Raw genomic sequence first — 23,718 nt, 5'->3', positions numbered from 1 at the left:
AAAGATATTTCTTGCATTCTTTTCATCTATGATATATGCTCCTAAATGATGTAACTGTTGTGTGACTACTTAGAGGTATTAAAGAGGATTTTTCTTAGAAATTAAGTGTCCAGATTCATCTAAAATGACTTAATTGATGGCATTCTTAATGGATGGCATTCCTGCACCCCCACCCCCCAAGAAAATTTAAATTGATAAACTCTGGCCATGGTGGGGCCTACAGAACATGAGCCAATCCACTTTGTCTATTTTTGAAATTAGGTTGGCTATTTGTTTGTCAATCAAAAATTTTGCACATGTGCCTCCATGATGTTATTTACGTAGGCTCCAAGCGTAACTCATACGCTGTTTGGCTAGCGTTTGCCGAAGCATGGAGAAGTACTCCTACACTTGTTTGCTACTGCGGCTTTTTTTGAGCTATTTGTTTACTCTTATGTATATTGGAAGATCAACGGCTGACAAGAATCTTGACAAACCTAACTGGAAAACAAAGCCTTTTCCGAAGCTAGGGTAATTAGCAAGACGGTTAGTATTAGGATCAAATTTTTCTGATGGTAAAAAAACAGACTTTATGTGGCGATTTTCTCATCATGGAATTTTACTTTGTTACAAATATGATGGATTCATTTTATTCCATAGACCCTTACGGACAAATGGAATCTAAGATTGGATTTATAATACAGCCTCAGGATCGCCTCAAAGTTTAGAAGTCAAAGCTTTACTTTTTAAAATTCTGATTTAACAAGCTGCTATATCTCTATTAATTGTGCTTTGGTGCTAATGGTGTCCATAAAATAAACTTGGTGGTTGAATTGTGGAGGATCTAAGCTTTCTTAGAATTTATAACATGTCTTTATTGGTAAAAGTTTAAAAGGTGTTATTTTCAAGGGTACTGCTGTAAATACACAAAACAAAGCACCGGTGGTATGCCGAGAATACCTGCTTGCCGAGAATTACCTCCCCTCTCGCACACTGATGAGAAAACGGCTTGTAATATGAACAAAAATGGGAACTATCTAACATATCTTTAATGTTTTCATATTTCTTATGCATGGATCCCCGAAAACAGAGAGTTTTGGTGAGGTGTTTCCAGCATAGAGAACTTTTGCGAAGGAGTCAGAACTGAAGCATGCACACAATTCTAAAATACAAAAACAGCTATCTTCCACCCCAGAATCCTCTTTTATGCCTTTAATTTGTGGAGCAACTGCTGAGCTGTTGATTGACAATAGAAAATAAGGTGTTTTCTCCGTAGATGCTCAACTGAATAATGTAGTAGTGTGCTTCATTTAGTGTCCAGGCTTTCCCTGCCCTTAAGATGACAGTGTCTTCAGAAGGTAAGAGTCAGCACAAAGTTTCCGTTAATATGGATTGAAACCAACAATCAGGCTCGAAATCTGGGTGTAGTAATGGACTCAGACCTTAACTTCAGAGGCACATAATTACAGTAACAAAGCCGGCCCTCTATTGCCTAAATAACATCTCCAGGGTTGAAGGACTAATATTTTAGCAGGATCTTGAAAAACTAATTCATGGTTTCATCTTCAGTAGAACTCATTATGGCAGTGTTGTATTTACCGGTCTGCCTAAAAAGTGGTTTAGACAGCTGCAGTTGGTCCAGAATGGCACTGCATGTGTCCTCAATAAAACAAAGGAAGTAGAGCCAATAACACAGGTCCAAAAAAGCCTTATAGTGGCTCGATCAGAAAATGAAATAATTTTGTTAGCCTATACATCGCTCAATGACTAATCGACTCTGTAAACCTAGAAGCAGAACAAAACATAGAGATGAAGTCTATAGTTACTATGATCCACAAATCTGTTAGAAACTTCAAGAAAGCTGTAAAAGGGCTAAAGCCTTTGCTACAAATTAAGATTAAAAATGCATTTGTTTAGAGGCCATTAACTGTCTAATCTAAACATTATTGATTAAATTTGCAGTCTAACTTACATTCAAATTTCTTAATCATTTTCTTATCTTTTTTATATATACATGATCCTCTTATTTGAAAGTTTCACTTTTATTCTCTTCTTTTATTTTTGTTTTGCCTCTGTGCCAACGCAATTTATTTTTCTTGTTTTCCCTCAGGTAGAAAGAGAAATGTGCTATATAAATAAACTTGCCTTGCCTTGTGCAGAAGGTGTGTTGAGCCCTACTACACATGGAGACTCTTGAATTACCCAGCATGACAAGTAAGCAGTTCAGCTGTTGCTGATAAGGAAGTGAAGGTGAAACACAGCAACTTGGAATCGGTGGAAAGGCACCTGCATGTCCGGGCGCTGTTGCTGGAACATATGGCCTTTGGTTCACTTATTTTAAGTGGAAAAAACTAAACTGACTCTAACTTCCTGACCTTACAGCATAAAACTTTTCCTATATAATGGTTTACAAATCCACAGACAATCGTCTAACAAAGCAAACTAAAAGGGAAAGTGCAGCAACTGTGTCAACTAGACGTGGGGCTTTGATGGTGGCTCCTGGGAGCAGCAGGAAGAGAATCTCATTTTCAAGACAAGCCAATGTTTCATCAAGGTCAAGACTGTTGGTATATAACATGTATTTACCTGGAACACTATATATACACTGACAATTTTAAGTCCACATAAGCCATACTCCTGCCACTGCTTTGAACTCAGATAAAAGTAGAATTGCTTTAATAACAGAATGAAAACACACACATTGTGCGTACATTGATATGGATGTGTTTTTAGCTTAAATAGGCATAATGATATACATGATCTATTTAAATAAAAAAAACATAAAAAAATATGTTTTTTATTCCAAAACCAATAAAAATAAAGCCTCCTGCAGGCAAAAAAATGTTTTCTTTCAAGGTAAAGACATTTAGGAGAGGGGATCTATTTCAGAATAATTTTATTCATAATTGAGAAACTCATGTTTATCCTGTTGGAGAACATTTGGACAAAAACTTAAAGGAGGACCATTTAATCTGTTTAGAAATCAAACTTTACAGCTTCTTTTAGCTGCTATAGATATATTGTACAGATCAAGAAGTTAGTTCATTTTATTTACCCTTGTATGTTCTGCTACAGAATGCACACATTTTGAAATGGCATTTATGTATAACGAGATTTCATTAAAAGTACAATTATGTTTGAATAGTGAAGAATTTGTCTTTTTTTCATTTGGCGAACAGATTACAGAAATACCTGTAAGAAATATTAAGCACTGCATCTAGAAAAGCCATTAAAGAAAATGCCCTAGGGCAATAGTTCATAAACTTTTTTAATCTGGCTCTGCTTTGGTTGAAAATGAAAATGTTCAAAACCCCAGAATAAATAGAACCACACCCCTAAACAACCTTCTCAACAACGTAACACAGAAAAGTTAACTACAGTCTATTAGGGCAATAGGATAACTAAAACGAGAATAATATACAATCTTCTTATGAATAAAAAACCTACAATTTTTTAAAGTGTAATTACTTCAAATAAAATTTTTTATTTGTACTATTTGCTATCAATACATTTTTAAATTGCTCTTTATTTAATTCTACTACCATGCCTCCTTGCCCCTCCACTTTTACTCCAAACAGAAATGCTCCATATAGCAGACTGAAAAAATGTACAACCTGTCTATTAATTACACAAAGTAAATCTCTTTTGAATTAAGCTTAGAGTAAACAACCAACGGAAATAAAAAATAAATTTGAAAAAGCCTGCTTTTGTTTTTTCAAACCACTTACTATAGTGGTCAGTATTGGCATGGATGTTGCGACATGATGTGTGTCACAACACTTGGGTCACAATAGGATATTGTCACAATATTGCAATATCACTATATATAGTGATATTTTTTCACTATATATAGTGATATTGCATGATGCGTGTCACAATAGGATATTGTCACAATATTGCAATATCACTATATATAGTGATATTTTTTCCCCCAGCTATCAAATTTAAACCAGATATGCATCTCACCATCTATTGTACTGGAAATATCCTGTAAGATAAAGGAGTGTAAATCTCTCTATTTGATTAGTTTATCCAATCAGTTCATGTCTTTGTTGGTTTGTTGGTGGGACCCGATCAGAACATTTTGTTCCCCAGGTAAATGTGTCCTTTATATGGCTTGTGACAAGCTGCAAATAATGTATTATTAAACAAGAAAAATGGCTTTCCTTTTGACATATCATCTTTTTAATTTTTTAGGATTTCTAATAAGACAATAAAACAATAAAATACTTTCCCACTGACCAAATAAAATGCCAGATCTTTCAAAAACAAACTGTATGATACTTACACATCAAATGCACTGAACTCCAAAGTCAAACGAGTGGGCAAGCCAACAGGGTCACCTGTTGGGTTAAATTGGGGAGGAAATTTTATCTCAGTAAACAGCCTTTACTTATCATTAGAAGTGCTGTAGTTTGGCACACCACACCACACCATCAGATATCTAACCTACCATTGTAATAGTATCCTTTGATACACTTGGGGCTCTCATCCAGTCTATAATCATTGAGCTTCTTCTGGGTGAGCTGGTGCCAAAAACCTGCCTCCAAAGCACTGCTGAAGGGTGCAAACTGCAGCTTGAGGTCTGAGGAGGAGGACGCTCCGCTGGTGTCAGACGCCATCAGAACTTCTATGGAAAAACTTCAACAAAAACTAAAATGAAGGACAAAAAGGCAGAAAACATGAAATGGTTATCAAGAACTGAGAGTGGTAAAAATGAAGCAACAACATCAGATAACATTTGATCATTTTACTTGGGCTTGATACAGTTTTTATTTTACAATGTAGAATATTTTCTAGTTAAAGAGAGTTAAAAGAAAAAAAACTGAAATACAAGCAATTATTCTGTTTATTACTTTGGATTTCCATTAGGCATCAGTCAAATTAAGTTCCAAATGGCAACTTTTCAGATTAGTTTAATTTTTTCAAAACAGAAATTTTAACATTAATCAATGTACGGTTATGACACAATGTCTTTATCTTTTCTTTTAGTTTTGGCAACATGGATTTTTCCTATAGGCCAGACTTGACTTGATCTGACCAATCAGCAATCAAGTTTTAAAGGAAGGCTTTAGGTTGCTAAAAGTTACTAGTTTTACTGTTTGAAAGGAGAACAGAGGAGATCACCAGAGTGAACCAAATTAAAAGTTTATTGAGCTGAGGAAAAAAAGTTACAGAATTATGCAGCAGTAGAGGAAGAACAAACAGATGGAAGTCAATTATAAAAGTTCTGTGAGCCACAAAGCAGCATGGTTGTTTTCTAACAGTTGAACCAAAAAAAAAACTATTGACAGACAATCCATTCCAGAACCTGTATGTAATCTCCAACACTGTGTGAGACACAGACAGCCTAAAAGTAAGATTTCCTATTTTTAAAAAAAAGGAACAATATGAACACTGTAAGAAATGTGGTTTAGAGGATTTCTTCCTTTTTAAATCCCTAAAATTTCCACCTGTCAATATGTCAAAAACAAAGATCTGGTCTTGTAGCTTCACATCCATGTTACAAATCTCTCCACCTTATTCAAAAGGGGTTTGACTGGCTTCAGATCTGGTGAATGTGGAGGCTTTTGGAGCTCAGTGAAATCCCTTTCATGTTATAGAAACTAGTTGAGCTTTTGGATATGGTGCCTTTACCTCATGGATATAAACAAAAGATGATATACTGATGATATACACAAGAGATAAACATGGTTAGCAAAATACTAAGGTGGGCTGTGGTGTTGAATCAATCTTTAGTTGGACCACTTTGGAAAATCATTTAAAGCACAGCACTCATCTTATCATTGTTGCCAAGTTTTGGTGAGTTGCTATTGGGATTTGCGTGTTCTTAGCTCACAGGAGTGGTACCCAGTGTTTTCTTCTGCTGCTAAGGCTCATCTGTTTTAAGGCCTCAGGTGTTTTCATAGATATATGCCTCGGTTATGAAAGTTGGTTATTTGGGCCACTGCTTCATTTATACTCCTTTAGTCAGCCTGCCCTTTCCCACCTGTTCTCTAAGGCTGGGTATCAATTCAAATTTCAATAAATTAAGACTTAATTATAATAAAATAAGACTTAATTATACTTCTTAAGATTTAAAATCTATTTATTTTTTATCCGACCCAAGTCGATCAGATCTCAAATCGGATTGCTGATGTAAAAAACATTTTTTAGCCGTTACCTGAATGTAAAATCCTAGTAGGTCAGATGTTTGTTTTGAGTTTCCATGTCATTAATAATAGTAATTCTTTAGCAGAGACAGGTTGAATGTTTGGAGATGATAGAAAATGGACTGAGCTAAAATACAGGGCAGTTTTGGAAAAAAAAAATGCAGAGATCTGAGGTTAATTCTCCAGCAAATCACTCTGCAACATATCTGACTGACCTGCATATTTTCACATAAAAGAATGGGCTAATATCTACAGTCTATACACACTCTAAAGTAACTAGATCTTACTGATTTTAGAAGGTGGTTCTTATGTACAAATTATTGACTCAGAGGCAGTGAACACATACCCACCACACTTATCAGATTATTGTGCAATAACGTAGTTTAAAATACATGGAATATTCCCCTTCACAATAATGGAGTACTTTGTGTTGGTTTATGGGATAAAATCTAAATAGAATATGATAAAGTTTCTGACTTAATTCTGACAAAATTATGAATAGTTTTGCAGAGCATGATTTTAGCAGCTGCAGCTTAAACGGTTGACTCGAACAGAGTAAAATATTGAGAGCGACTTTTTGAGAACAAACTATTATAAGAAGCCGAATGATTCAGAATTGCTTTAGCCCAAAAAGACAGGTTTTAAGTACCAAACTGCTCCTGTGTTCCTGCACTCACCCTCAGCTGCTACTTCCTGTTGCAGGTGGTCATGTGACGGGAGGACTTGTCAATAAAGCACGGCATCGTGGGTAATGGCTAAACGTCAACTTTTAGCATAGCTCTTTGCTTCCTCAATGTTTTACGGCGCAAGAACCATGGAGTAAAAGATGAAAAACCAAAACAAGAAGAGAAACACGCAAACTATTAAGCAGGAGAAAACCGATAGGAATCTGTACGCACCGTTCCTTTTCATCTCGGTCTGCGAAATAAGACAAATTTGTATGACTGGTTGCTAGGAGCCACTCACTTTGCTGCGTGTCGTAAATTAATATCCTATGGGGAAGTATCACAAAAACACAATAGCCATAAAAGTGATATACTATCTAGACTTGATGCAAGCGCGAAATATACCTATCAATCTCAAGAGAACCAGTGTGGTCACCAGATAGTAAAGAAATCCTTTCAGACATGGGGAGTGTGACAACAAGTTAGGGACCGTCTCCAAATGATTCTGCTTAGGAAAAACGCACAGGCTAGGGTTTTAGGAAAAATAAAAGATCACGTGACCACATTAAGGAGCTTTTTAAATAAACTTCTCACATTTAGGTTTGACATTTATATATATATATAGATATATCTATATATAGATATATATATAGATATATCTATATATATATATATATCTATATATATATAGATATATATATATAGATATATATATGAAGATGTTGGTAAAATGGTATTATAGTTTTAGAATTTGCTTTTAAAAGACATTGAAATATTTTTTCCGGTATACAGTATTCTAAAATTAAATATATACTTTTGTTAGTTTTTTTTAAGGTTTTTTATTTTTCTGTTTTTGGTTTTTGATTTGGCTCATGGTCAAACATTCTCATGACTTTCAGAGATGGGCTCATATAATCTTTAATATATAATAGAGATTTTTATTTTTTTATTAATGGTATTGACATATTTGTCCCATCATGCTGTGTGTGTGTCCAAACAGAATTCATTACACTGACATCCTAAAATCAGTGTAAAAAAAGTCTTCCTCATTCCACAAGACAGGTTTTGCCTTTGTGTTATGAAGACGTTTGTCTAAATAGGGAGTGGAGAGTTCCTGTCATTTTGTATTGTTAACAGGGAATTTAAAATGAAGCTAAAAGGATTAATATCTGATTGAATCAGAAGGAAAAATGAAAAGAAATGATAAGTGACATTATCCCTTTAATGAACATTTAGAAAGAGAAGAACATTTATGTATGGGGTATTGAATTACACACTTGACTGATTCATCTTGGAATTTTAGTTACATTAGGAAATGGAAAAAAATCATTTACTCATGCAAACCTGTCATTTTTAAGTCATGTTTTCATTAGGTATAATTCATGTAAAATGTTGCAGGTGTGAAGTATAACTTGTCATGAAAATGTTGACCTTTTAAGCCCATTGGGACTAACATTTGCACCATGCTGTCATTGTTGTCAGGAAGCGATGACAGGAAGCTGTAGTACTTAATAAATGTCAAAAACAGGTTAGGTCATTTTCCATTTCACATTTTCCACATTCCTGTAATAAATGTGATCTATATAAAAGCAAAATACTTTCTTTACCAGTTCAAAAATATTTTCTTCTCCAGTCAAGTTAACTCAATAAAACTGTTGTAAAAAAGTAATTTGAGTAGATATGGTGTAAACTGAGTGCAAAAGACATTAAAAGTTATAATACCTACTAAAATCTATCATTAACTGGAAAGCAATCCTGCTATTTGATTGGAAATGAAGGGTGTGTCTTTACTAACCTGCCACATAGCACATACCTCATGATGACAGAAGACACAGACAAACATGTGCTTTGGAGTTGCCTCATATTTGCTCTAGGAGATGATGCACCTTTTACAAGTCTAACACAGGGGCCTGCTGTGTAATTATTGCTCCATAATAAGATTCATTATTTAAAAGATTCATTAAGAATGTATGGCCAATGCTCTTAAGATTTTATGATAAGCCTGCAATCAAGTTCTCACCTGAGACAATAAGAAAATATAAATATCTTATGTATGCATGATATTGTATTCTGTATGCTAGAATTGTTCAAACCTTGCTTGCAGGAGCATCTCTGTGAGAATTACAAGATAAAAACACATTATGGAAATCACACCATCATAGCTGCTGTTCCCTCAGGGTTGTGCAAAAATATATATGTTAGACTTCAGGTAATGATTAGGGGAAAGTTCAACGTAACATAATATAAAAGGAAATTGATGTAGGATCCCAGCAGAGAAAAACAAAAGCTTTTTTCATAAAGATATGTTTGCTTAAAATGTACTTCTTTTTAGTCAGAAGGATTTTGCCATCAGATTTTCCTAAAAATTTAATCTTTAAGAATTTCAAAGTGACATTTTGTTCTATAATATAATTTATATATATATATATATATATATATATATATAATTTACTGTAATCTAGATGATAGTAGTAAACACACACCAAAGCCCACAAGCTAAGTACAGTACTGATTATTTTACCCTTCATTGAAAAACATGGTTTAAAGTGAAAAGATTTGGTTTAATTTTTTTTTTTTTTTTTATGATCGCATTATAAAAGAAATAATTCAATAGCTGTACTTTTTTTTTAATCATCATATAGCCCACTGCATCTTCTTTCATTATCTGTTTAAATCTACTGAGAGGCACCTGTTCCTAGCTAATTTATGGTCAAATTATGTTCTTTCCACTTCTGGATTATGCCTTCTGGATTATTAGAAAACTCATAGGTTTAGAAAAAGCAGCTTTGAAAATTGTCATTGGTATGTTTTTAAATTCAAATTCAGAAATATTTTTTTAAACCCAAAAGGAAGTATAATATCATGGTAGCTCATATGATTCAGGTTTCTACAAAACTGGAAATATCTCCGGTTGCCATTGGTCTTTCAGTCGCTCTTAAGCAGCCTCTGACTGAAAACACACTGCTGTTGACAGTCAGATGCTTTTATTATCGTATTCTACAACTCTGCACAATATGTTGGTAAAGATAAACTGTGCCACTGGCTATGAGTTAATATTATAGTTGAATCCATAATTTTATTTGTGGACTGATGCTTTGATCACTATTGCTTTGTAGATTACTTAGGTTGTTTTCAACATCGGACGTGAATATTATGCTGCAAATTTAGAAAAAAAAAAAACTGGTTTATAACTTCTTTTTATGATCAATGATATTTCTGAGCTGACATTACATCTGTTTAATTTCAAAGACAAAAAAAAAATGAAAGGGAAACTTATGTTTCAAATTTTGATTTATTGATGAGAGAATCATGTGAAAAATCACAGAATTACCCACCAATGGATGACTCTCTTTATAATCAAGTGATAGACGTTGTGCTGTTTCATGTTACTCACATTGAACAACTGTAAGACATGAAATACATAAATACAATTTCTATGTAAACAATTTAACATAGCATTCGTTAAAAAATACAATTCTGTTTGCTGTCAGCATTAAGACCGTTCTCTGGACAATAAATGAAATCTATGACATTAGAAATCAAAGCAGAGTTGCTACCCTCTTCCATCTAGGGTGTGATTGACATATTGTATAAGCCTAGAACTATAGGTCTTACTTTAAAAAAAAAGAAAGAAAAAAATAAGGGATGCTGTACAGAGTTCCTATCAGCCTTTTAATACTCTCTACAACCTTATTTGTATCCCTGGTGAAGATGTACCAAAGCTCTCAAAGTAAATGTGTTTAAGATTACAGTTGTACAATTTGATGGATATTTTTATACAGGTATCCATAGAATACCCATACATGCTCTAGAGATAATGGGGACTATTGGCCTAGTGGGTTAGAGCAGTGCACTTGTGCTCTGAGAAGGTTTCAAGTACCCGGTTTGATCCCCACAGCCTCCACTCTGGGTTCCTGAGCAAAACCCTTAACCCCACACGGCTCACCGGGCACCACACAATGGCAGCCCATTGCTGCCCAAGGAGAAGGGTCAAATTGAAAGTATTTTGACCTGTATTTTCACTCTCTACATTGTGGGACAATAAAGGGATTTACATTCACACACATTTTACATAATGTATACTGTACCACTACAATGCAGCCTGCCCCCCAACTGTTATAAAAAAAGCATTCTTGATATTTTTTATTTATCTTAAGAAACCTCAAATGTCCTATTACCCCAACAAATAATCATGACATAAAGGCTTATTTCTAATGGCTAGTCTTCAATAAAAAAAATAAATAAAAACAACAACTATATTCTATTCAAGTGAGAAAAAAAAATATTATTCCACATAAGATAAGGCATTTCAAGAAATTAGCTAATGGCATTAGTTTTTTAATATTAAAAACAACGATGGATGAAGATCCAAGTTTATCCTGCCACCCCTTGCAGTGAGAATGATAAAAATATGCAAACATCTACTGTAGCAAAGACTGGCATCTTGGGGTCACTGATTCTGAATGACCCTTAGACACTATCTACTCTAAAGCTATTTGTCTACATGACATTCAATTCCATAATACTTTATTAATCCCAAAGGGAAATTAAATGTTACAGTAACTTACAAAAGAAAATATCAGGGGTAAGGTAGCAGAGCTACTCCAACATGTAGCCACCTTTAGCAGCGCAATTCAAGAAATGCAAGGAAAAGTAATGTCTTTCATCCCGCCATTACCGGTGTAAATGTGTAGGCTGTTAAATGCTTCACAGACAGCTAACAAAAAGCTCTAAAGCAGAGTTAAGAGCAAAGCAAATCTCTGCATTTGTGAAATAATTACAAACTCAAAGGTTAATTTGGAGCTTTTATGAGTAATGTTTTCTAAACATCTAGACCAGCAACACCTCTCAATTGAATGGTTCTTTAGAGAGTGGCCTATTTGAAATACCGGTAGGTTGGTAAAACAGAAAGTGTTAAGTATGGATGTCCAGGGTAACTCAGTGCAAGTCCAGGGCTGTGTTCGAACGTCCGCCCCTAACTCCTGAACCCCTCAATCACTATATAGAGAGGCAACTATATAGTGGACTTTATAGTGCACTCTGTTAAATGACCGTTCAGAGACATGACCACTACTGCTTGCTCCCCGTTGACCAGATGACTCTGGCACCCTTCACGGTGCTTGCGCAATCTTTGTTCTCTCTCATACCCAGAACATTCCCATGATGCTTTGCGAGGAGAGCTCTTTCAAAGTATTCTGGGATATAGCTGGTAGTCTAGGACCATCTATGAATACTTCTTTTCAAGGTTTATTGTGGGAAATTTTGAGGCCACTACTTTTACATCCACTAGACATTCGGACACTCATAAAAATTTGTGTAACGCCTATATAGGGCGGATATTCAGACACAGCCAAGAAGTGTTTAATATAATCTTCTTTTTGTTTCTCCCAACTGAGACAAGCTTTAAATTGGTCTACTGAAAGATATACTCTTTATTGGTGATAGTAACCCATTACCAACTCCCTTTGAGTAAATCCAAACTATACCCTTAAGAGTTTAACAATGAACTCACACTTGATCCTTCAAAGGAACATAAAGGCAGTAAAAAATCAGCCTGATGAGCATTTCCAGGATTAAGGATCTAATGTCTCAGCAGTATTTAACAAAACTCATCAATGCATTTATCTTTGATTGATTTCTTAAGGAAATCCTAACTGGTTGCTTAATAAGTTAAACAGACAGCTCCAGTTCAGTTCAATTCAATACAATTCAGTTTATTTACACTGCTCCAAAAAACAAAGGGAACACAATTTAACTTTAATCAAACTGTACCCTTAGGATTCAACACATCCAAAGATTGGGGGTTGTGCTTACAGCCCAACAAATGCAGGATGCTTGGCATTTGTTGAGGAACACCAATGTGTGCAAATTCACCACTGGTGCCCTGTGCTCTTCTTAGCAGGCTCACACTGACCACATGTGACAGACGTGACCAGTCTGGAGACACTGTGGAGGGCGATCTGCTGCCTACAACATCTTTCAGCACGACTGGTGTGGCAGTAGGTCATTAATGGTGTAGGGTGGCATTTCTTTAGAGGGCCACATGGCCCTCCATGTGCTCACCAGAGGTAGCATGAGTAGTATTAGGCTCCAAAATGAGGTCTTAAGATCCCTTGTGAGACTGTATGCGTTTGTGGTAGGCCCTGGATGTCTCCTAATGCAGGCAAATGCTAGACCTAATGTGACTGGAGTGTGTCAGCAGTTCTTCTTAGATGAAGGCATTGAAGCTATGAACGTTGGGCACATGGTGGCCACACACCATATTGAGCATAATTTTGAACTGTTTTAAAGACATTCAATTAAGGTTGGATCAGCCTGTAGTGTTTTTCTGCTTTTATTTTGTGTGATTTAAAATCCAGGCCTACATTGGTTAACAAATTTGATTTCCATTGATGATTTTTGTTTGACTTTATTGTCAGCACATTAAACATTGTAAAGAACAGTAAGCCATAAAATAGAATATTTAAAAAGAAGATTTTATTCATTCAGATCTAGGATGTGTTATTTAAGTGTTACCTTTATTTGTTTTAGCAGCATACAGTTAATAGTATCAATTAACAACACGTCATCTCAAGGCACTTTACAGAGACAATTCAACCAGATCATACAGTCAGACTGGTTAAAAGTTTTCTATCAAAAGAAAACCAGCTGATTGCATCGCCTCATTAACTCGACAACAATGGTGACTCATTAAATTGACTCTGCAATCCCTCAAACCAAGCATGTATGTAGCGACACTGGAGAGGAAAAATCCCTTTGAACAGAAAGAAACCTTCAGCAGAACCAGGCTCAGTGTGAGCAGCCATCTGCCCAGGCTGACTGAGGTTCAAGGAGACACAAGCAGACATACAGAAAGATGCAAAGATACAAAAGGTATTAAGCAACTCCATACAGGTAGTCATTGTAAGAAAAAAGAGCTACATTGAAAAAAAGGTCAAGCTCCTACATCTAGAAACAAAGGAGTTGATGTCCACAGCACAGCTGATATTTCTCTCCAGGATGGAGTCACAGCCAAACAGGAACAGACCATATGAAGCTACTATTAGGAGAAAAACAGAGAGTATTAAGTTAGAGGCTGGAAAATACTGCAGAATGGGAGAATAGAGATAGAATGAAGCAGAATTGTAATAAGGGGTCCCTATGTCCTCCAGCTGTCTAAGCCTATAGCAGCATATCCAGAGAGATAACTCAGTGTAAGCTTAGCCATTGTAAGCTTTTTTTTTTTTTAAAGGAAAGGTTTGAAGCCTAGTCATAAAAGTAGACAGGGTGTCTGCCTAAAGGATCTAAGAGAACTAAATGATCTGTCTCCCATTGTACTTAATTAGTACAACTACTTAATTCTAGGAATCAGTAGTAAACCTGTAGATTGATAGTGAAGTGCTCTGTTAAGAACATATGGTACAATAAGATCTTTGATATAAAACGGAACTTGTTCATTAAAGGCTTTATTTGTGAGAAGGAGTATTATTCATTCTATTCTAGGTCTGACAGGAAACCAATGAAGAGAAGCTAAAGATTAGATTTTGTTGCTCTGTAATTTGGACGAAGGAAACTAAGTGTTAAATGTTTAAAATAATTGTACTTATTTACTGACTTCAAAATAATCAGTAAGTCAGACTGAGAGATTGTTACTACTCCTCCTTCTCTTCAGAAGTTCTGGGTATATGAAAATGTAAATATCTAGAGGGAGTGGCCTCATTTAAGCTGACATATTCCTCTTGCTGCGGCCTCAGTCACTGGCTCTGATGGTGAGATTGTTGTTTTATTTGGCCAAAGGTTCATTTGAGTTTTGTTTATCTGACTGTGTTCATTATTATTCCCCCACTAAATGAAAAAAGTAGGAATTTATACTTAGAGACTATTAATAACAGGAGGTGAAATGCAGTTTCAGACAAGCTGAGCACGTGGTGATGCCACAACTAAGCCTCTGTCCGTTCTTCCTGAGTCCATACATTCCTGTGTTCTTGTCAAGAACATACTTTGCAAGAACAAGAGTCCGACTTTGCGTTCTTGTAAATTGAGAAACAACCAATGTCTGGATAATGTAATGAGATGGTAACAGTAGAGAAGCTGCAGAGAGGTTTGTTAAACTTCAGTGTTGCTTCCTGGTCTGCACCCTTGGCTGTCAGGGTATTCGAGGACAAATTTGGCCAGATTCCTAGAAAGAATAGCTGCACCATCCAAAGTGTGCCTGTTCTGGCCCCCGGCACATTATGGTCCCTGCTGTATCTACTGCCACGTTTCTGACCATGAAACTGCCAGTTACCAGATTGGGCTTCCCAGTGGGTTCGTCACTTAGCGCGGAAAATTGGTTAGAAACATGGACAGGTTGGTGGTGACCATCTGGCAGAGATCTACAACTACTTTCTCTGTGTACCTTCACCAAGTCATCTCGCTGCTTAGAAACTGTTGGAGGACCACTATGTGGACATGTCCCTGGTCTTGGTATTTCCGGGCTGTTAACAATGGGGCCTACTCTATATCAAGGATGTTCTGCAGCTCTAAGCCAGAACTCCAAGTCTGGCACCCTCGCCTCCAAAGCTACAAAAATACAACACTTATTACATATACAGTTTTCACTAAAAGAGGTAGAGGAATAACTGAACATCTGACATAGAGAGCAGGAGAGAGGAGAGGAAGAAGAAAGATTAGAAAAGGGTCAGGGGAGAGAGAGAGAAGCCATAGCAGTGCTAAGCTGGCATTAGCCTAGGATAGCTGCCCCTTACTACTAGAAGTAAAAACCTTGTTAACGCCACAAGTTCTCAGTAGAAAAGTGCAGCAGTGTTTAAAATTGCTTCTGGGCAGTTATAATAAATTGGATTTCACAGAAAAGAACACTTGGCTCAGGCGGAGATAGCCTGAGCAGCACCACAGAATGTAGATCAGCAATTAAAACAGGAAGTGAACGCCATTCCTCTCACCACAATTGATACTGATTGCTACTGAGGGGATCTTTACGAACACTAAGAAAGTAGAGAACACCACTCTAGTTCTAAAGTTTGACTTCTTTTATAAAAAAAACAAAAAAAAAAAGTCTGTAAAGGTGCTGATGTTTTTTAAATTAAGACAAAAAAATATGTTCTTGCAGTTAACTGTTGTATCTAAACTGTTAAATGAAAGATCATTAGTTTTACTTTGCAGACCCACTTTCCCCATTATGCCCCTGCAATGTACTTTTGTGTTTTATTCATCATGTTCTGTTCATGTTCAAGACTTGAATTAAAATGTGCAATACTTAAATACTTGCCTTAAGAATGAAAACCTTTATGTCTAGACACAATGTATCAGTTTCAGTCTGATAAACGCATAAAATAATTATTTATTTGTTCAGTAAAAAAAAAATAAAATGTAAAACATATGGGAGAAAAAAACATGCCACCTCAAATATGCAGTAACTTTATCAACATTTTTCAAAATCCAAGATCATTGGTAATTTCTTGTATGATCTCTATAATTAACGATTAAACAGCTCTGAACTTGTTTGATTCTATACTTGTCTCTTGACATATCATTCACCAATTAATCTTAAGAATATTTTTGAAGACACGTTTAAAGTTACCATTGCAGAGTGGGTATATGAAAGGATTTAGAGTAGAGTTGATGTAACCAAGCCAGATGGTGAACATATGAAGGTCGTCATGGACGCACTCTGGACAAAAAGCCATGACCATGAACACAATAAAGTAAGGGATCCAACATAATAAGAAGGCAGCAATTATGAATCCTAACTGCTTGGCAGCTTTGTGCTCTTTATGGATTCTCAGACTTTGAATCCGATGTCGTGACTGGTCTATAAACCTATGCCATGCCTGTTTCAGAGTCACTCCATCCTCTGGGTCTATCCTGGCATCCTCAACCCCTTCCTCAGGCCATGGAAGAGCCTGGCTCGGGTCAAAGCTGTTGCAGAGAACATTTGTGTACCTTTGCACATCTGACACTGGACTGATACCGCAGACACCGCTCAGAGAGTTTGTCACAGTGACGTGGCATTCATTGAGAGAGGCTTGATGCTTGATATCATTATTTCCAACTGAACATGTCGTATCCCGTGGCACAGACGGCCGGTTCAGGGGAATCTCTGAGTCTGGCTGCTTCTCTTCTGGAGGCAGTGAACCAGTTTTAGCCTTGCGTGCTATTCTGAGGTGTTTTGTTGTCATGGAAAGCAGTGACGTCTGTTGGCAATTCACACCTATTTTTCTGTTAGTTCTAAATGAAGCAGCTTTAGTTCTCTCACCATCTTCAAGGGAATATCTCTGGTCAAGAGTGTTTCGGTCCAGATGTCTGTCTTTTTTGGATTGTTTCAGGGAGGCCTCTGTCTCGCTCTGGGGTGATTTGGAGTCATATCTTTTAGGGCTTGGCGCATTGCCTCCATTCTCATTTTCCCCAAATGAATCTGCTGGATGAATAATTCTCTCTCTGTCTCTTAGATGCTGCCTCACAGCCAGATAAATATGTGTATAAAACCACAGCATCAAAATTGAGGGGACATAAAAGTTGAAAACCGCTGTTATAACTTTAAACCATGTTACGAAGCGAAAGTCTGTGTCACATTTGTTCTCCTCCTCAGGTTTAAGGTCCACATGTGTGAAAGACCTCCATCCTAAAATGGGAATAATCCACATCATTGAGAGTAACCAGGCTCCAGATATCATCAAGCTGGCTTTTCCGCGTGTTCGATACTTGAGGTATTTCAAAGGCTGCCTCACTGAGCGGTACCGATCCAAACACAGGATAAACAAGCTAAAGATTGAAGCTGTACTGGCCACATAGTCCATGATTAGCCAAAACTGGCACACTGCACGTCCCAGCCTCCACTCATCTTCAAGCAGATACATTAAGTTCAGAGGCATTACTGTCGTCCCCACGATAAGATCAGCCACCGATAGGCTAACAATGTACAGGTTCCCCACAGTGTGGAGAGTCTTTTCTCTCTTCACTGCATAGAGGACAAGTAGGTTCATTATGATGGTGAGGAGAGAGAGAAGGCCCAGAGATACTCCAAGGAGTGCACTATGGAAGTGGAAATGGAGGCTCTGGGTTTGGTTATGCCTCAGGTTGCCACCATGTGGGTCATTGCTCCAGCTCTTGTTGCTGTGGTTGCCATAGTTGTTAGGGATCAGTTCTAGGGAATCCGTAAAAAGCGATACACTAGATTCCATCATGTTAAGTGAAAAGAATTCCTCTTTATCCAGTCACATTCAGGACAACTTTTAGTTGTTTGATCAGAACAGTGATGTATTTTATTGATCCTGTCCCTGACAGCACTCTGACTTGTAGAACAGCAGCCCATCTTGAGTATTGATCAGTATTCCTTATGTCGGTTGGCCCATCTTGTTGAAAATCCAGGCATCTGTAACACATAAAACAGGACAGATGAACCTTCTGACAACTCGTGAATTTTGAGAAACAAGCTGATGTAACCAAGCCTAATGGTGTATAAGTCAGAAAGAAAGTGAAGAAGTACAAATTTATGAAAATACAAGTAACAGGCCTGGAAAGGACAGCATGAATTAGAGAAACAGCCGAAGGACCCATGGTTACTATGGAGGCATTACACAGAATCACAGCTCAGGTGGGAGAATCCAATGTCATGACTCTTACATCGGGCGACACATGGAATATGTCACTGCTGAAGTGCAGCTGCAGAGCAGGTGTGCTGCTAAAAATCACTCACCCTGAGGCTATGGCCAGGCTGGCCAAGTAGTGGCTCCAGGCACAGAAAGTACGCTAAGTTCACATGTTTTTACGCTCTTCCCAGCAGTTCTTGAGCAAAACTCTCAATCGGTGCTCATAAAATCCCTGTATATCCTGTTTCACCATGTTTCTGTTATGCCCTTTCTGTTTCGCTAGTCAGTTTGGTGCAGATTTGTGAGTTGATTTTATTTTGAAATTTGCCATTGTTTTTTCATTAGTTTTTTTTTTTTGTGTGTGTCAGGTAACTTTTGGAGCTTGATCCAGAGTCCGCTGCAGGTTTAGGCTAAACTTCATTGTTGTGGAATGACTTATAAACTACCTAGGTCACTGCACCGGCACTGTGGCTGTGAGTGCACATATTGATTTTAATGATCTGGTTTCCTTGTGGTGCCCACTCCCCAGCTGAGTTTCACAGTGTGAGCCCGGCGTTAGCCATGCAATGGATAACTCAATTCTTTGAAAAAGAATGGCAAGAAAGAAGACACAAGAAATTTCAAAGTCCTGTTTCCAGTTTACCAGGAAACACAGTCAGCATTTGAAAGAAATGCTCTGGTTTCATAACACCACAGTTTCCCTGTTCAGTCTGAATACAAGTCTCCTAAAAATAATGCTAATGTTACAATACTTTTTTACAACAAAGAGAAGAAAGCTGGTCAGAGTTGATGGAATATGGATAGTATATAATACAGCGCAGATCTGGAAGAATACATGTTAGAGGTTACTAAGAATTTGCTGGAGGTTGTTTTCTAGAAGATCTGCAAATGTAAACATTCAGACAGGGCTTATTTCAGATCTAATTGTATTCATGTATTAGAATGGCTGAGTAAAAGTCCACACCTAAGTCTGTGGTAAGACTTAGAACAAATGTCATTTACACTCTTGCAATCTAAGTCAGTCTGAGCTATTTTGATAAAGAACTGTGTTTAATTCAGGCTGATTGAGACATATCACAAGGAACTTACAGCTATAATTGCAGCAAAATTATTGACTCAGCAAGGTTGATTAGGGATGCAACTCTCACATGGTGAAAAACACTGTACCCTTTTTTCTTAAATGTCACAGTTATGAGGTTCTTTGTGTTTGATGTTCAAAGTGTGTTTGTATTTTTAAATTGACAAAATATTTTTTTAAATGTATAGGTGGTGTCAATACATTTGCAAGATACTGTAAAAAAAATTGTCAACAGGCTGAGTAAACAACTACATAAAATCACCCCAAAATATATATTTTCTTATATACTTTGATGTATTGTGAAGTCTTTTAGTATATATTGCTAAATAAAATGCCAATAGAAATGAATTTTAATTCTCTTTATGTTGATTTAAAGAGGAGTCTTGACCTACATCACAGATAGACAGAAAAAAATTGTTCATCATATTGGTGTGTATTGCCTTGGATTGTTTCTACAGTCAACTCCATAGCTCTGTAGAGATTTAAATCTGTGGTCATCCTTCTCTCGTTCACTGTCCAGCTGGCTTTCTTCAACACTTACACAAGGAGAGTGCAGTGAATCCCATCACAAACCCAGCAGCAGAAAAATGGTGCCATTTTCCTGAAGGAGACAAAGCTAATATGTCTGCAGAGTCATGTGAACTTGTGTCATAAGGTTATCAGAAGTATATGCAACAACACATATGAATGAAAAATAAATAAAGTGCCCCAAGACATCTGATTTTAAAGCATATCACTGTGGTGCTGAGAAACACTTATTCGCAACAGTTGGGGGTACAGCTTTTTTATGAGAATGGACTAAAATAAGCCAGTTGCCATGGGTGCTGATGACGTTATTTGTATATAGATTTTAATTTCTTAATATTTTGACCTTCATCTCACATCAATGTTTCTTGTGTATTTGTTAGATTCAAAATAGAAATATTATAGAAAATAGCATACAAATTGGCATATTAAATCTGTTGAAATATTGAGGAAAATTAGAAGCAGTGCTGATAGGGCCTACATTAGCAAAGCGATTGATGTGTCTCCCTGTTTTTTTGTTTGTTTGTTTGTTTGATCAGGTGGTATACGTATACATGCTTTTCTTGTAAAAAAGAAAACAAAAATTCAAATATTTAGGGTTTAGGCGTTTAGTGTTGAGAACCTCCCATAAATAAGCATTTCAGAGTTGAGGTTTTCAGTGGTGCCTCGCTAAGTTATCATCCTTTATTCAACATGTTATATTAATGGAGAAATCTTTTTTTTCATGTTGGATAAATGATAAATTGATCAAGCAGTGAATGTTTTGTTTCAACATCTTTAAATTTAAACAGAGCCAGCCCAAAACCTTTTGGGGGCTCACGGCAAGATCTGAATTTGGGCACCAACTCCTGTTCAAGTTGTTGATTAAATAAACAATGATTCATTGTAAAGACAACAATATTTATTTGGCTGTGGGTTTGGTATACATTCCTGGTGTATCTGGCATATAGGGTTTCAGTATGCACCGAAAAATATTTGGAGAGATGAGCCCACTAGTCAATGTGGCTGCTGCAAAGATGTAGTAAGTTAACATTATCTGGTTATCTTCTATCTATGATGAAAATCACAAAGTGCTGAAGACAGAGCAAAAAAACAAAACAAAAAATAAAACAAAAAGGAAAATGTAATAAAAAGAAAAAAAAAAGATTTAATGATACAAATTATTACAAAAGATAAGCCATATGTATACATAATACATAGAAATGACACCAAAATGAATTTAGGAGCATTAGCATGACTACCACATTTTGAATCTTTATAATCACAGTTCTCAGGTTATAAAATGAAAAAAAAAAAAAAATACATTAAAATGATAGATTCAGAAAACTTTGAAACAATAATTGTAATGGAAACTATCAAAGCATTATTTTTTGATAAACTCAAAGACAAATAAAAATGTTTGACATCCATTCTATGCTGTTTTGTGTGTAGTCAATGTCCTTAATTTCTCATACCTTAGGTGAGGTCTGAGTATAAAAATCTGAACATTAACGTTCATCTCTGGATGTTTTTCCATCTTCAGGTCTGGGAGAATGTGCTTATGTTCATACATTTTTAAACATAAGTGGATTCATGTTGATGATGCATTTTAAATAGTAAAAGGGTGTAGACAATCAGACCATTTCCAAAAAACAGAGGCACACAATAACCTATTAATGCAATCTGCTGGTCAAATTTCAAAAAGAGACACAAAGATACAATAAAATAACCGATTTATGAATCTCACCTGAACCCAAAACAAATAGACTACCTGGTTTTACATAAACTTAACTGATTTTTCATTATTTTTCCTTTGTGCGCCTGGGAGTCTGTACTCTATACATGCCATGGGTACATGCATTCAGCACCCGTCATACTCATCGCTGTCACTTGCGAGTCAACCTATGGACAAAACAATAAACCATGAGGAATACTGCAGGTAGACTCAGCGCGCCAGGAAACAGCCGGGGAACATTAAGCTACAATGCAATCATGCGTAATCAGCGCAGAATGTTTAATTTCATTACAGATTGGAACAGGCACTAATTATTGCAACGCTGGTCCGGTGGAGCATAATTGGGTGCATGGATCGAAAATATGGATGCGCATAGAAAACACCTGTTGATTATCGGTAAAATCTCACAAGGAACTTTTTAAAGACTAGAAGGAGACTCATAAAAATGCATATCCACTGTCTTTCTATTATAAGTTTAGCTGTTTAGAAATGATATGAAAGACCTACCTCTGGATGCTGACGCGCAGCAAAATCCTCTTCATTCCAAACTCTTTCCCCACAGAAATCCGAAAATGAGTGAGAGACGGTCGGAGTTGGACATGGATCACCTTCATCCTTCCTCAGATCACTCCTCCCTTCACGCATCTGCGCTGAACTTTGGAGTTAATATCATAAAAAGCGGCGAACAGCAGCTCGTCAAGCTGCAGGAACGGGGTTTTACTGGGAATTGCGCACAATGTGCCATGATTCAGCTGATGATTCACTGAACACTTACGCGCGAACAGCCTTTAACTTCTTCGTAGTAGGCAGGGGCGTAGCCAGAAAATGTTTATGAGGGTGGCCAAGCAATAACCAATGTACACTGAGGGGGGTAGATAGGCACCACAACCTCACCGTCATTCTACACTGTTCCAACAGGACATTTAACAAGCAAAACATCCATATTTTCTAAATAAAGACAAACTATACTTTACCACAGCCTTTGCTAAAAAAATAAAATAAAATAAAAAATAGGCAAATATATTCAAACATCCGTGCTTTCTAAATGAAAGGTATAGGGAATAAAATTCTTTTTGTTAGGAATCCAGTTTGTGTGGGTTGTGCTTTTGTGTCTTCTTTCCCTCCACCACCAGGTTGTGCCCTGTCCTCGTTGGTCCTCTCACACACCTGCGGCTGGTTAACTAATCACTAAGGACTATTTGAGTCATGGACTGTCACTACCTCAGCGCCAGAGTGTTTGCCAGTTTTGGTACTCTAGCCAAGCTGAGTTTTTCTGAGTCTAACTTAGTCTTTGTTTTTTCGCTGAGCCTAACCTACTTTTTGTCTTTGCCTTTTCGTCAGGAAGCCTCCCTGCAAGCTGGATGTTTGGCCTTCTCCCCCTGGAAGGATTGTTTGAGTCTCACACTGAGCAGGGGATAAACCTACACAAATTCTGTTCATGTCCTCCTGGATTCCCAAGTGACAGTCCGCTCAATTGCTCCCCTGGGTCTAATTAAGTCTATACCTGTCCGCCCTCCAACGTGTATCAACCTCTGGAAAAACCCACACTGACTGGATTCTGGGAGGAAAGTTTTCTCCACTAACGCGAGTCCTGATTTCTCTGTCTTTCCAAGTCATTGTTCAAAGTTCCCACCGATCCTGAACTAACCACTGATACTTCCCTTCCCTCTTCCAGTTTCGATTAACTAGTTCACTGTGTTTCCTAAATCCAACCCAGCTGGTTTCATCAATAAATCTGTTCAAACTTTTACACTGGTTCTCTGAGTGGTTTACTGCATGTGGGTCAGATCTAAGAAAATCATGACACTTTTAGGTTTTCCATTGTCATTTCTTACCTACTTTTATCAGAAACCATTCTGCATAAAATTGATATTTACAAGCCTAATACCTACACAAAATGCTTATTTAATAAGTTTTAATTAAAATAGATATTTATCTATGATTTCACTGGAGACTCCTAAATCACTTGCAGAGACACATCATTTCCTCTTTACCCCATAAAAAACAAAACCTATTTCTGCTGGTATTCTGTACTTAT

At 36.8% G+C, this 23,718-nt stretch overlaps 2 protein-coding genes across 2 annotated transcripts in view; both read right to left on the bottom strand.

Moving 5' to 3' along the window:
• Positions 1–7,297, bottom strand: part of atg7 (autophagy related 7) — a 92,223-nt gene extending 84,926 nt beyond the window's left edge. The window contains exons 1-3 of the mRNA XM_015379141.1: positions 7,202–7,297; positions 4,433–4,620; positions 4,268–4,322 (exon numbers count right to left, since the gene is read on the bottom strand). Coding sequence (XP_015234627.1) covers positions 4,268–4,322; positions 4,433–4,620; positions 7,202–7,260 — 302 coding nt within the window. The 5' untranslated portion in view covers positions 7,261–7,297. The remainder of the gene's footprint in view (positions 1–4,267; positions 4,323–4,432; positions 4,621–7,201) is intronic.
• A 9,011-nt stretch (positions 7,298–16,308) lies between these two features.
• On the bottom strand, positions 16,309–22,366 carry hrh1 (histamine receptor H1). Its single transcript, XM_015379140.1, has 2 exons — positions 22,188–22,366; positions 16,309–18,146 (listed from the first exon to the last, which is right to left on the bottom strand). The coding sequence occupies exon 2, from the start codon at positions 17,956–17,958 to the stop codon at positions 16,309–16,311; it is 1,650 nt and encodes a 549-aa protein (XP_015234626.1). The 5' UTR covers positions 17,959–18,146; positions 22,188–22,366.
• Positions 22,367–23,718: the final 1,352 nt, after the last annotated feature.

This window comes from Cyprinodon variegatus, unplaced genomic scaffold (assembly GCF_000732505.1).
Source record: "Cyprinodon variegatus isolate N-32 unplaced genomic scaffold, C_variegatus-1.0 Scaffold186, whole genome shotgun sequence".
Lineage (NCBI taxonomy): Eukaryota > Metazoa > Chordata > Actinopteri > Cyprinodontiformes > Cyprinodontidae > Cyprinodon > Cyprinodon variegatus.
This window is presented reverse-complemented; position numbering and strand designations above follow the sequence as displayed.

Coding starts and splice junctions, on each gene's coding strand:
- hrh1 (XM_015379140.1), bottom strand. CDS start 17,958: ATGATGGAATCTAGTGTATCGCTTTTTACGGATTCCCTAGAACTGATC.